This window comes from Schistocerca piceifrons, chromosome 3 (genome assembly GCF_021461385.2).
Source record: "Schistocerca piceifrons isolate TAMUIC-IGC-003096 chromosome 3, iqSchPice1.1, whole genome shotgun sequence".
Taxonomy (NCBI): Eukaryota; Metazoa; Arthropoda; class Insecta; order Orthoptera; family Acrididae; genus Schistocerca; species Schistocerca piceifrons.
The window spans coordinates 503,006,270-503,016,672 of record NC_060140.1 but is presented as its reverse complement, the minus strand read 5'-3'; the positions used below and the strand labels follow the sequence as shown (position 1 = coordinate 503,016,672).

Genomic DNA, 10,403 nt, shown 5'->3' with positions numbered 1-10,403 from the left:
GAATGTGCACATGATTAGTCGAGCAAGCCTGGTCAACTGACACACAATATCAGGAAGTCCTATACCATGAAAATTGTTTCCATGTTTACATTTATTTTTTGTGGCCCTGAGAAAACTGATGGAACTAAAACAGATTTCTTGCATTAAGGATGTGAATGTTGAGTAGTATGAAACTTCAGGTCATTTCTCTCTTTCTCTCATTAGTTTATTTTCAATAATTTACACCATCTCTACAATCAGTCTTCCATCTTTATGTTACAAAATTTAACAATAGTAGTATGTGTAATAGAAATAATAAGGATAATAATAATACCATAATAACAATACATTTATAATAGAGTTTTATTGCCTGTGTAGAAAAAGCCAGTTTGATACATAGTTTGAGTAAAAAATGGCCATATGTATTTTCAAACTGTTTCCAGTTTCTGACAGTAAGCTGTTTCTTATTGAATGTGGGACAAATATGACAACACCTTTGATAGTAGCACACATTGTTTCACAGCAGTGTTTGAGCAAATTTTTGTTGGAATTTTGGTGGAAGTTGTATAGTCTACAGTTCACATTGCTTTAACAGACTTCCTTGGTTCAATTTTTATGCGGAAACCATCAGTACGTTTCAATATGATGTCTGCTTGCAATTTAAATTCTGACTCTTTTATGTCAGACACAATTTTGTAATTTCGCAGAACAGTTGAGAGGAGAATTTTCAGTTTCAACATGGCGTATTTGCGACCTGTAACGGAAGGAAAAAAAATGTTATAGTGAATTTGATTTTATGAGAAATTTCTAAAAGTATAGTATTACATCACAATAATTGTGATTGTTTTATCCTTAAAACTTGTTTTAACAGATAACTATTTCACAAGAAATGTCTTGTTACAAAATAATTTTCTCATTCAACAATGACCATATAGTGAAATAAGTATGATACAATCCAGGAATAAAATGAAGCAAGCTGCTGAATAAAAAGAGGACACGAGAAAGAAAACTTATAGAAAGATACAATACCTAATAAAAAGAAAAAAGTCTCTTCCAAGACAGCATTTAGATGTAAGAAAGAAATAAAAGGCAAACAAAAACCAGTGTCAAACCTATAAGCCATTGAAAAACAGAAAACTAGATAATTTTTTCTCCCAGTGAATATGGAGAGAACAAGAAAGATATCAGAGGAATGTTTGAAATTATTAAGACAAATAATGGTAAAAAGCAAGAAAGGGTGCAAAACTTTAAAATTATTATGAAATAGGCTAGTGAAATAACCAATATGAAAGGTAATGCATGTGCAGAAGTGCAGGAAGTGGCGACAAAAAAGTTACATTACAACATGAGTCTTGGATCTTGCAAGGAGTGGTGGCTTGCATGCCTCAGTGATGCAGAAAGCTATACCACAGGTACAACCCACTGGAGTGGTACTAGTGCAAAGTGGAAAGGCCAGACTAACCTAAGGTTTTTGAAGAGTGGAGGCCAACTTTTCAGTAGCTGTAGGAACAACAGTGTGGATGATTGATTGACCTATACATCAATAAACATTATTTTTCTCAAGAAGATGCAATTCTATTGTGTGGTTATATGATGACAGCATCCTCTTCGATAAAATATCTGAGACGTAAAATAATCCCCCTTTTGGAACTCTGGATGTGGACTACTCAGAAGGATGTCATCATCAAGAAAAATAAAACTAGCATTCTGTGGGTTAGAGTGTAGAGTTAGGTAGGTAGGTAGGTAGGTAGGTAGGTAGGTAGGTAGGAAGGTAGGTAGGTAGGTAGGTAGGTAGGTAGGTAGGTTTGAGAATTTAGAAAGGAAAATCTATAGCTTGAAGTTAGATATAGTGGGTATTACTGAAGTGCAGTACCAGGAAGAACAAGATTATGATCAATTTAGTACAGGAATATAAATGCAAAATCAAATAAAGGGTAATGCAGGAATAGGTCTTATAATGAGCAAGGAAATGGGAACATAGGTGAGCTTCTATGAACAGCATAGTGAAGGCATTATCATAGCCAAGATAGATAGTCACTATAATAGTACAAGTTTATATGCTAGCCATAATTAAAGTTCAACCGCACCCAAAATTACTTTTGCCATTAGAGCCATTATTTTTTTTTAAATTCCCAGATCTGTATTTAATTTTTCTAAACCTAATAATACTCTTGGTTGTCTAATTAAGCATCTAATTAAGAGTTTGAATAAATTAGCAAAATTATGAACGTGGAAATTTTACATGGAAGTTGGTACTCTTCCATGGAGGAATACAGTGTATTAATTAAGTAGTACCCTGAATTTTAATGCTTTCTTAACCAACTACCATTTAGTTAAGCCAGATTATTATTGGATTCAACTGATTAACTCTAATGTTAATTCTGACATTTACCATTTTATAAACTAATATGTAATTACAAAAAATCACAAAATATCATTATGCTGGTCTTTATTTACTCCACTCCACACAAATATTGTCAGTCCACACCTAGTAAGCAAGTGCTTAACATTTCCATGTTAGTATCCACAGTTAAGTATAAAAGTCCATGCTTGGAAATCGCCATGACAACATATCTGTATCACTCATATCAGTATCATTGAAAGTTCACACATAACTATCACACAATCTTCATGTCTTTATTACAGTGCTTGTAAAAGCTGGCATCCTGATATTATCTAGCTGTAAGTTTAGTATATTTATGAAAGGTGTCTCCTAGTCTGCCCTTAATAATTGTGTTTTTACCTCTATCATATTAAATGTTTGGTGACTTACTTTGAGAACAATGCATAACTGACTAGTTTCTTATGAACTGTGCTCTGTAGAAGATTGATGTTAATGTCAATCATATAATCTCAAAATTTTTAGGTGTCAAACTTGTTAGTTGGGCAACAGCTCACATCTCAGCAACAGCACATCAGAGCAAAGCAATTTGTCCGTGAGTTGTGATAAGCCTCTACATTTTAATAACTGTGTAGTGTATATTTCCACTGTTTATATTTACAACAGGTGTTTGTTTTCAAGTGTACATCCTGTTACAGTTTTAGAACTCATTAGTTGGATGGCAGCTCCCATCAGTGCAGCAGCAGTGTGTTTGTATCTACAGTTCGGCACTTCAGAAACTACAACTATATAATTCTGCCATCTTCAGTATGGATAGGGACTGTGACTGCTGTATTCAGGTGTGAGTGGCATTGGTGATTGTTTGCTCATGACTCCGGGTTTGCTGGTTTTGGTCATGCAGCCTGAGGCAGTTGTCAATGGGCATCACTGAGGAGGGGCTGGTCGTGAGGGGGCAGGGGGGGGGGGGAGGAGGAGGGGGCAAGATCTGACTTGACTCCTTAGTGTACCCAAATTGGATCACTACTGTGACTACCCTGGTTACAAGGATGACACCTCCTCTTGGTCAAGTGGAAGGTTGTTTCAAGGTCTGGCAAGCAGTGAAAGACTTTCCAGGGGATTGATTGAAAGGCCTTGCCGGTTGTCTTCCAAACAGGTTTCAGGTGATGTCTATGGCTGACAAAGGCCCTGAGTCAAATGCAGTTGTTTGCTCTGTTCCAAAGGAAGACTCCTGGCCCACAAGATCTGAGCATTCACAGAGGGTGAGATTACTAGTAGTTGGGTGCTCCAGTGTTAGGTGCATTATGGGGCTCCTTAGGGATATGGCTGCCAAGGCGGTGTGCACTCAGTGTCATTCTGGTGCTTCCAGATGCCATGAAGAAGACAGGGTACAGCAAGCTGTAGAATGGTGGCTCACATTGGTACTAACGATGCGCATCACTTTGGATCAGAAGAGATTCTCTGGTTTGGGCTAGCCCAAGTGATAAAGACTATCAATCTTGCCTGTGAGATGAAAGCAGAGCTCATCATTTGTAGCATCATCAATGGACCAACTGTGGACCTTTGCTACAGACACAGTGGAAGGTCTGAATCAGAGGCTCAGACAGTTCTGTGACCATTTAGGTTGCAGATTTCTCAAACTGCATCAAAGAGTGCTGGAGATTTGGGTTTGCTAAATGGGACGGATGTCCACTATTCACATGGGTGGCTATATGGGGAATGGGGGCTGTGTAGAATGGACTGAGGTCTTTTCAGGTCAGACAGGGTGGTCAACCTACTTTAGCTGCCATCCACTTTTGTATTTCTTTCAGTAGTAAAATTTTCTAACCACCAACCAGATCCACAGATATGGTGGTTTATAAAGTGTGGAAGCAACATTAATCCAATAAATTTATAAAGCAGAGTTACAACAAATGGAGGTATATAAGAACAATTACTTACCAAAGACTTTGTGTGAAGATTTTATGAAAACCTAATGAAATTGTTTTTAAAATACCTACCACCTGCCACACATTTTGAAAGCTGGAAAGCCCACTTGTGGGAGGTAGGGACCAGGTGACTACCACTGGGCTAGAAGGCCCCAGGAAAGTAAAGAATTGGCTTCAGTTTCAAAAGGTGTGGGACAAACACAGGAAGAGGACAGACATAGCAACAATCAGTATTAAGTTGTGAACTGTCACAGCTGTGTTGAGTAAGAACCAGAGCTCCAAGTGCCAATAGAAAGCACTGAAGCTCAAATCATTATAAGTACTGAAAGCAAGCTAAAGCTAGAGATAAGTTCAGCCAAAATTTTTGCAAAGGACCTAACAGCATTCAGAAAGAACAGATTAAATACACTTGGCAGTGGTGTGTTTGGTGCTGTGAGAAGTAATTTATCTTGTGATGAAATTGTAGTAGATAGTCCCTGTGAATTAGTATGGGTAGAGGTTATACTTGACAACCAGAATAAATTAATAATTGGTTCCTTTTACTGACTCTCCAACTCAAGTGATACAGTTACCGAACATTTCAAAGAAAACTTGGGTCTCATATCAAATAGGTATCCCACTTACACTATTATAGTTGGTAGTGACTTCTACCTATCCTTGGCATGTTGATGAAAATACATGTTCAAGCCAGTGGTAAGTAGAAAACTTCATTAGAAATTGTACTAAATGCTTTCTCTGGAAATTATTTTGAGCAGTTAGTTCAGGAGTCCACTCAAAGTGTAAATGGTTGGGAAAACATACTCAGCCTCTTAGTAACAAATAACCCCCAGTAAATATGAAACACTGTGATATATACATGTCATTTAGCTGATAAAAATTAGCTTGACGCCTTCCTAGAAGTCAGTCTCCACTATTTCCCAACTAATTCTGTAATTGTAGAACAGATATGGCTTAAATTCAGAAGAAACAATATTGGTGATAATTGAAGGATTTATACTGAATAAATTAATAAAAGTTGGTACTGAATGCAAATCATACCTAAAACAGGTCAGAACACTGTTGCAGAAGTAATGAGAAAAATATGCCAAATTTAAAACATCAAGAAGTATCCAAGACTGGCAATGTTTTACTGAAGCCTGAAACTTAGCCTGGACTTAAATGTGATAGCTTCTACATTGAAAAACTGTCTCAAATTTGACTGAAAATCAATGGAGATTCTGGTCATATGTAAAGTACACCAGCTGCAAGACACAATCACTACTTTCACTGTGCAATACCAATGATAATGTTACTAATGTCAGTGCCATAAAACTGGAGTTATTAAACACAGTTTTCCAAAATTCTTTCACCAAAGAAGACAAAGTAAATACTTCAGAGTCAAATCAGTAACAGCTGCCAACATGAGTTACTTAGAATGAGATATCCTCACACAGTGAAGCAACTTAAATTGCTTAATAAAGGTAAATCTTCTGTTCCAGATTGGTATACCATATAGGTTCATCTCATAGTATGCTGACACAATAGCCCCATACTTAGCATACAACCAGTCGCTTGATGAAAAGTCCACACCTAAAGACTAGAAAAATCCACAGATCACACCAATACTAAAAAAATAAAATAAGATTAATCAGATGAATTACAGACCCATATCACTGACATCAAATGTCAGTAAGATTTTGGAACATATACTCTGTTCAAACGTTATGTATTACTTCAAAGGTAATGGTCTGTTGAGACACAGACAGCAAGGATTCAAAAAATTTTGTTCTTGTAAAACACAATACCATAATTCTTTATTCACACTAAGTAAGGAGTGCTACTGACAGCAGATCTCAAACTGATTCCATGCCTCTAGATTTCCAGAATGGTTCTGAGACCATTCCACACAACAAACTTCTAATCAAATAGACTGCCTATGAAGTATCACTTCAGGTATGTTTCCATATTCTTGACTTCCTGTCAGGAAGGTCACAGTACATAGTAATTTATGGAAAATAATCAAGTAAAATAGAAGTGACGGCTGGAATTCTCCAAGAAAGTATCATGGGCACTTCCTATTCCTAATCTGTATGAGTTTTACCATCTAGTTAAGTTATCAGAAGATCAAAATCCAATGCAAAATGACTTAGACAGGAGATATCTGTATGGTGTGAAAAGTGACAATTGCCGCTGAAAAAGGAAAAGTGTGAGGTCATCCACATGAGTGCTAAAAGAAATCCATTAAATTTTGGTTACACAATAAGTCACACATATCTAAAGGCTGTTGATTCAACTAAATACCTAACAATTACATACTACTTAAACTAGAAAAATTACATAGATAATGTTGTGGGGAAGGCAAAAAAAGGAAATTTTATTGGCTTCACACCTCAAAGATGCAGGAGGCCTACTAAAGAGACTGTCTATACTACACTTGTCTGTCCTCTGCTAGATTACTGCTGTATAGTACGGGCTCTTTACTGGATAGAACTGATGGAGTACATTGAAAAAGTCCAAAGATGGGCAGCTTGTTTTGTTTTGTTTTGGTTCAAAATAGGGGAGAGAGTGTTATGGATATGATAAGCAAATTTGGGTGGCAATCATTTCAAAAAAGGTGTTTTTCATTGCAGCAAGATATTTTCATGAAATTTCAATCACCAGCTGCTCTTGTGAATGTAAAAATATTTTACTGTGACCAACCTACATAGGGAGTAATGATCATTATAGTACAATAAGGGGAATCAGTATTTTTAAGGAAAGTTTTGATGTACATTTTTCCCATGTGCTATTAGAGAGTGGAATAGTGCAGAAGTAGTGTGAAGGTGGTTGATGGAATCTCTACCAGGCACCTAAGTGTGAATTGCAGAGTATTCATGTAGATGAAAATGTAGATGAAATGTATGTGCTAGCCTAATGTTTGTGAAATACAAACAGAAGTGTAAGATAAAATGGTAATCATTTGAATGTTATCTAGACAGAATAAAAGTGCAAACTTATGAAACTTAAATCAATGGTGTTGTGTCTGTTATTGAACTGGGAGACCATTAAGTGCAGGAAATGCAAAATGGCAAAATAGGAATGGCTAAACAAGAAATGCAAGGACTTATAAGTGTGCTTAACAAGGTGAACTTTGAAAAAAAAAGAGAGGAAGCTGTATGAATATAAAGAGCTCTGATAGCAAGCCTTCTAAGAACAGAGAGCTGAAAGGCAGATGGAACATACAGAAGGGTTATGCACTGGAAATGAACTTGAGGGTAATATTATAGAAATGGTGAGAAAATAGATGAAGATGTGTGGGAGATATGGTACTAAGATGTGAGTTTGACAGAACACTGAAAGACCTATGCCAAAACAAGGCCTGTGGAGTAGATGACATTTTCTTAGAATTATTAAGGTCCTTGGGAGAATCATCCATGAAAAAACTATTCTGCTTGGTGTGTAAGATGTATGATACAAGGAATATACCTCCAGACCTTGAGAAGACTATAATTGCATATCCAAAGGTAGCAGGTGCTGACGGGTGTGAATGTTACCTAACTATCAGTTTAACAAATCACGGTTGCAAAATACTGAAATAGTGATACAAATTATTTACAGAAGAATTGAAAAATTGGTAGAAGCCAAACTTGGAGAAGATCATTTTGGCTTCCTGAGAAATTTAGTAACATGAGAGACAATACTGACACTGTGATAGCTCTCAGAAGATACCGTAAGTTAAGCACAGGCAGACCTACGTTTATACCATTTGTAGATTTAGAGATCACATTTGATAATGTTGACTGGAGAGCACACTTTGAAATTCTGAAGGTAGTAGAGGTTAAACACAGAAAGCAAAAAGTTATTTACAACTTGTACAGAGACCAGACTGTGATATTGAGTCCAAGAACATAAGAGGGAAGCAGTATTTGATAAGTAGAGGCAGACCTACATTTACACCATTTGTATATTTAGAGAACGCTTTTGACAATGATGACTGGAATGCATGCTTTGAAATTCTGAAGGTAGCAGAGGTTAAACACAGGAAGCAAACGGTTGTTCAGAACTTGCACAGAAACCAGACTACAGTTATAGGAGTCAAAGGACATGAGAGGGAAGCAGTATTTGACAAGGGAGTGATAAGAGGGCTGCAGCCTATCTCCAGTGTTATTCACTCTGCACCTTGAGCAAACAGTAAAGGAAGTAGATGAAGATGAGTGGCAAATATTTATATGTTCTTGCACATTTTAATATATATGCGATTATTTTATACTTTTAATCATCATATAACATGTCACTTATCAGTTTTTAATCCATCTTGGATTATTATATTGTGATTAATAATATTAGTCATGTCAAAGTTTATATTATTATTATTATTATTGTTGTTGTTGTTGTTATTGTTATTATTGTGTTAACACTGACAACACCAATTGCATGTACATATGCTCAACAGTGGAATGAAACATCTGTATTTGTATTTATGTTGATGGTATCACTTTCATAGTGTAACAATTGACTTCCCTAACATCAAATTGTACAGTCTATATGATAGAAAATAAAAATGTCTGATAAAAGTCCAATACAATACTACTGTACACAGCCAAAATCTAAATAAATAGTTATTAACAATGACTTACCAACACAACTCCTTGGTCCAGCACTAAAAGGAATGTAACCATAATAATGCCTGTTTTGCATTTTTTCTGCTAAGAAGTTGTCTGGATTAAATTCTTCTGGATTAGGGTAGATCTCTGGATTGCGATGTACCTTGTATGTTCCAATCACAACTGTGCAGCCAGCAGGGAGAAGATAGTCACCTGATGCTGCAACAGTTTTGAACAATTAGTTCAGGAGCTCAATCAGTGTAAATGGTTGCAAAAACATACTCGGCCTCTTAGCAAGAGATAATCCTGAGCACAAGGCAAGTGTCATAATGGATATGGGTATCGGTGACCACTAGGTTGTTGTAGAGAGACTGAATACTGTAACATCCAAACATACCAAAAGTAAACACAAAATACATTTATTTAAAAAAAGCAGATAAAAATTCACTTGATACCTTCCCAAGAGTCAGTTTCCATTCCTTCCAATCTCATTATGTAAGCACAGCCCAATTCAAGAAATAGTGTCAACAGTAACTGAGAGATTTTTAGCAAATAAATTAATAAGAGATGATACTGATCAACCATAGTGCACAAAGCAGGTCATAACATGGTTGCAGAAGCAACAAAAAAAGTATGCAAAATCCCCAAGATTTTCACAGTTTTACAGAAGCTCAAAATTTAATACAACCTTCAATGTGAGATGCTTTTATAGTTTCCACAGCAAAATCTTGTCCCAAAATGTGGTAGTAAACCAAAAGAGATTTTGATTATATGTAAACTACACCAGCAGCAAGACACAATGAATTGCTTCACTGTGTGATGACAATGGTGACACTACTGAGGACAGTACTACTAAGACAGTGTTACTAAACATGATTTACTGAAATTCCTTCACCAAAGAAGATGAAGCAGATATTCCAGAATCCGAATCAATTGCAACACAAGTAACTGAGAAGTAGATATCCTCAGTATAGCAAAGCAGCTTAAATCACTTAATAAAGGAAAGGCCTCCAGTCCAGATTGTATACCAGTCAGCTTCCTTTCAGTTTGTCCTGTACAATAATCCATACTTAGCAATCATGTACAGCCACTTGCCTGTTGAAAGATTTGTACCTGAAGACTAGAAAATTGCACAAGTCACACCAATACCCAAAAAAAGAAATAGGAGTAATCCACTGATTTACAGACCCATATCAATAATGCTGGTTTGCAGTAGGATTTTGAACAGACTGTGTTCAGACATTATGAATTACCTCAAAGAAAATGATTTATTGACAAACAGCCAACATGGGTTCAGAAAATACCATTCTTCTGAAAAAAAACTAGCTTCTTATTCCCACACAGTAATGTAAGCTATTAACAGGGGACGTCAAATTGATTCCATATTTTTAGATTTGTAGAAGGATTTGGAAACAGTTCCTCACAAGTGACTTCTAATCAAGTTGCTTGCCTATGGAGTAGTGTCTCAGTTGTGTGACTGGTTTCACAATTTCCTGTCAGAAATGTCATAGTCCATAGTAACCGAAGGAAAGTCATCACGTAAAACAGAGGTAGTATCTTGTGTACCCCAAGGAAGTATTATAAGCCCTCTGCTGT

The 10,403-nt window shown here is 36.3% G+C and overlaps 1 protein-coding gene across 1 annotated transcript in view; it reads right to left on the bottom strand.

Moving 5' to 3' along the window:
• Positions 1-324: 324 nt before the first annotated feature.
• LOC124788272 (cytochrome P450 4g15-like) overlaps positions 325-10,403 on the bottom strand; it is a 154,819-nt gene continuing 144,740 nt past the window's right edge. The window contains exons 12-13 of the mRNA XM_047255481.1: positions 8,841-9,026; positions 325-733 (exon numbers count right to left, since the gene is read on the bottom strand). Coding sequence (XP_047111437.1) covers positions 558-733; positions 8,841-9,026 — 362 coding nt within the window. The 3' untranslated portion in view covers positions 325-557. The remainder of the gene's footprint in view (positions 734-8,840; positions 9,027-10,403) is intronic.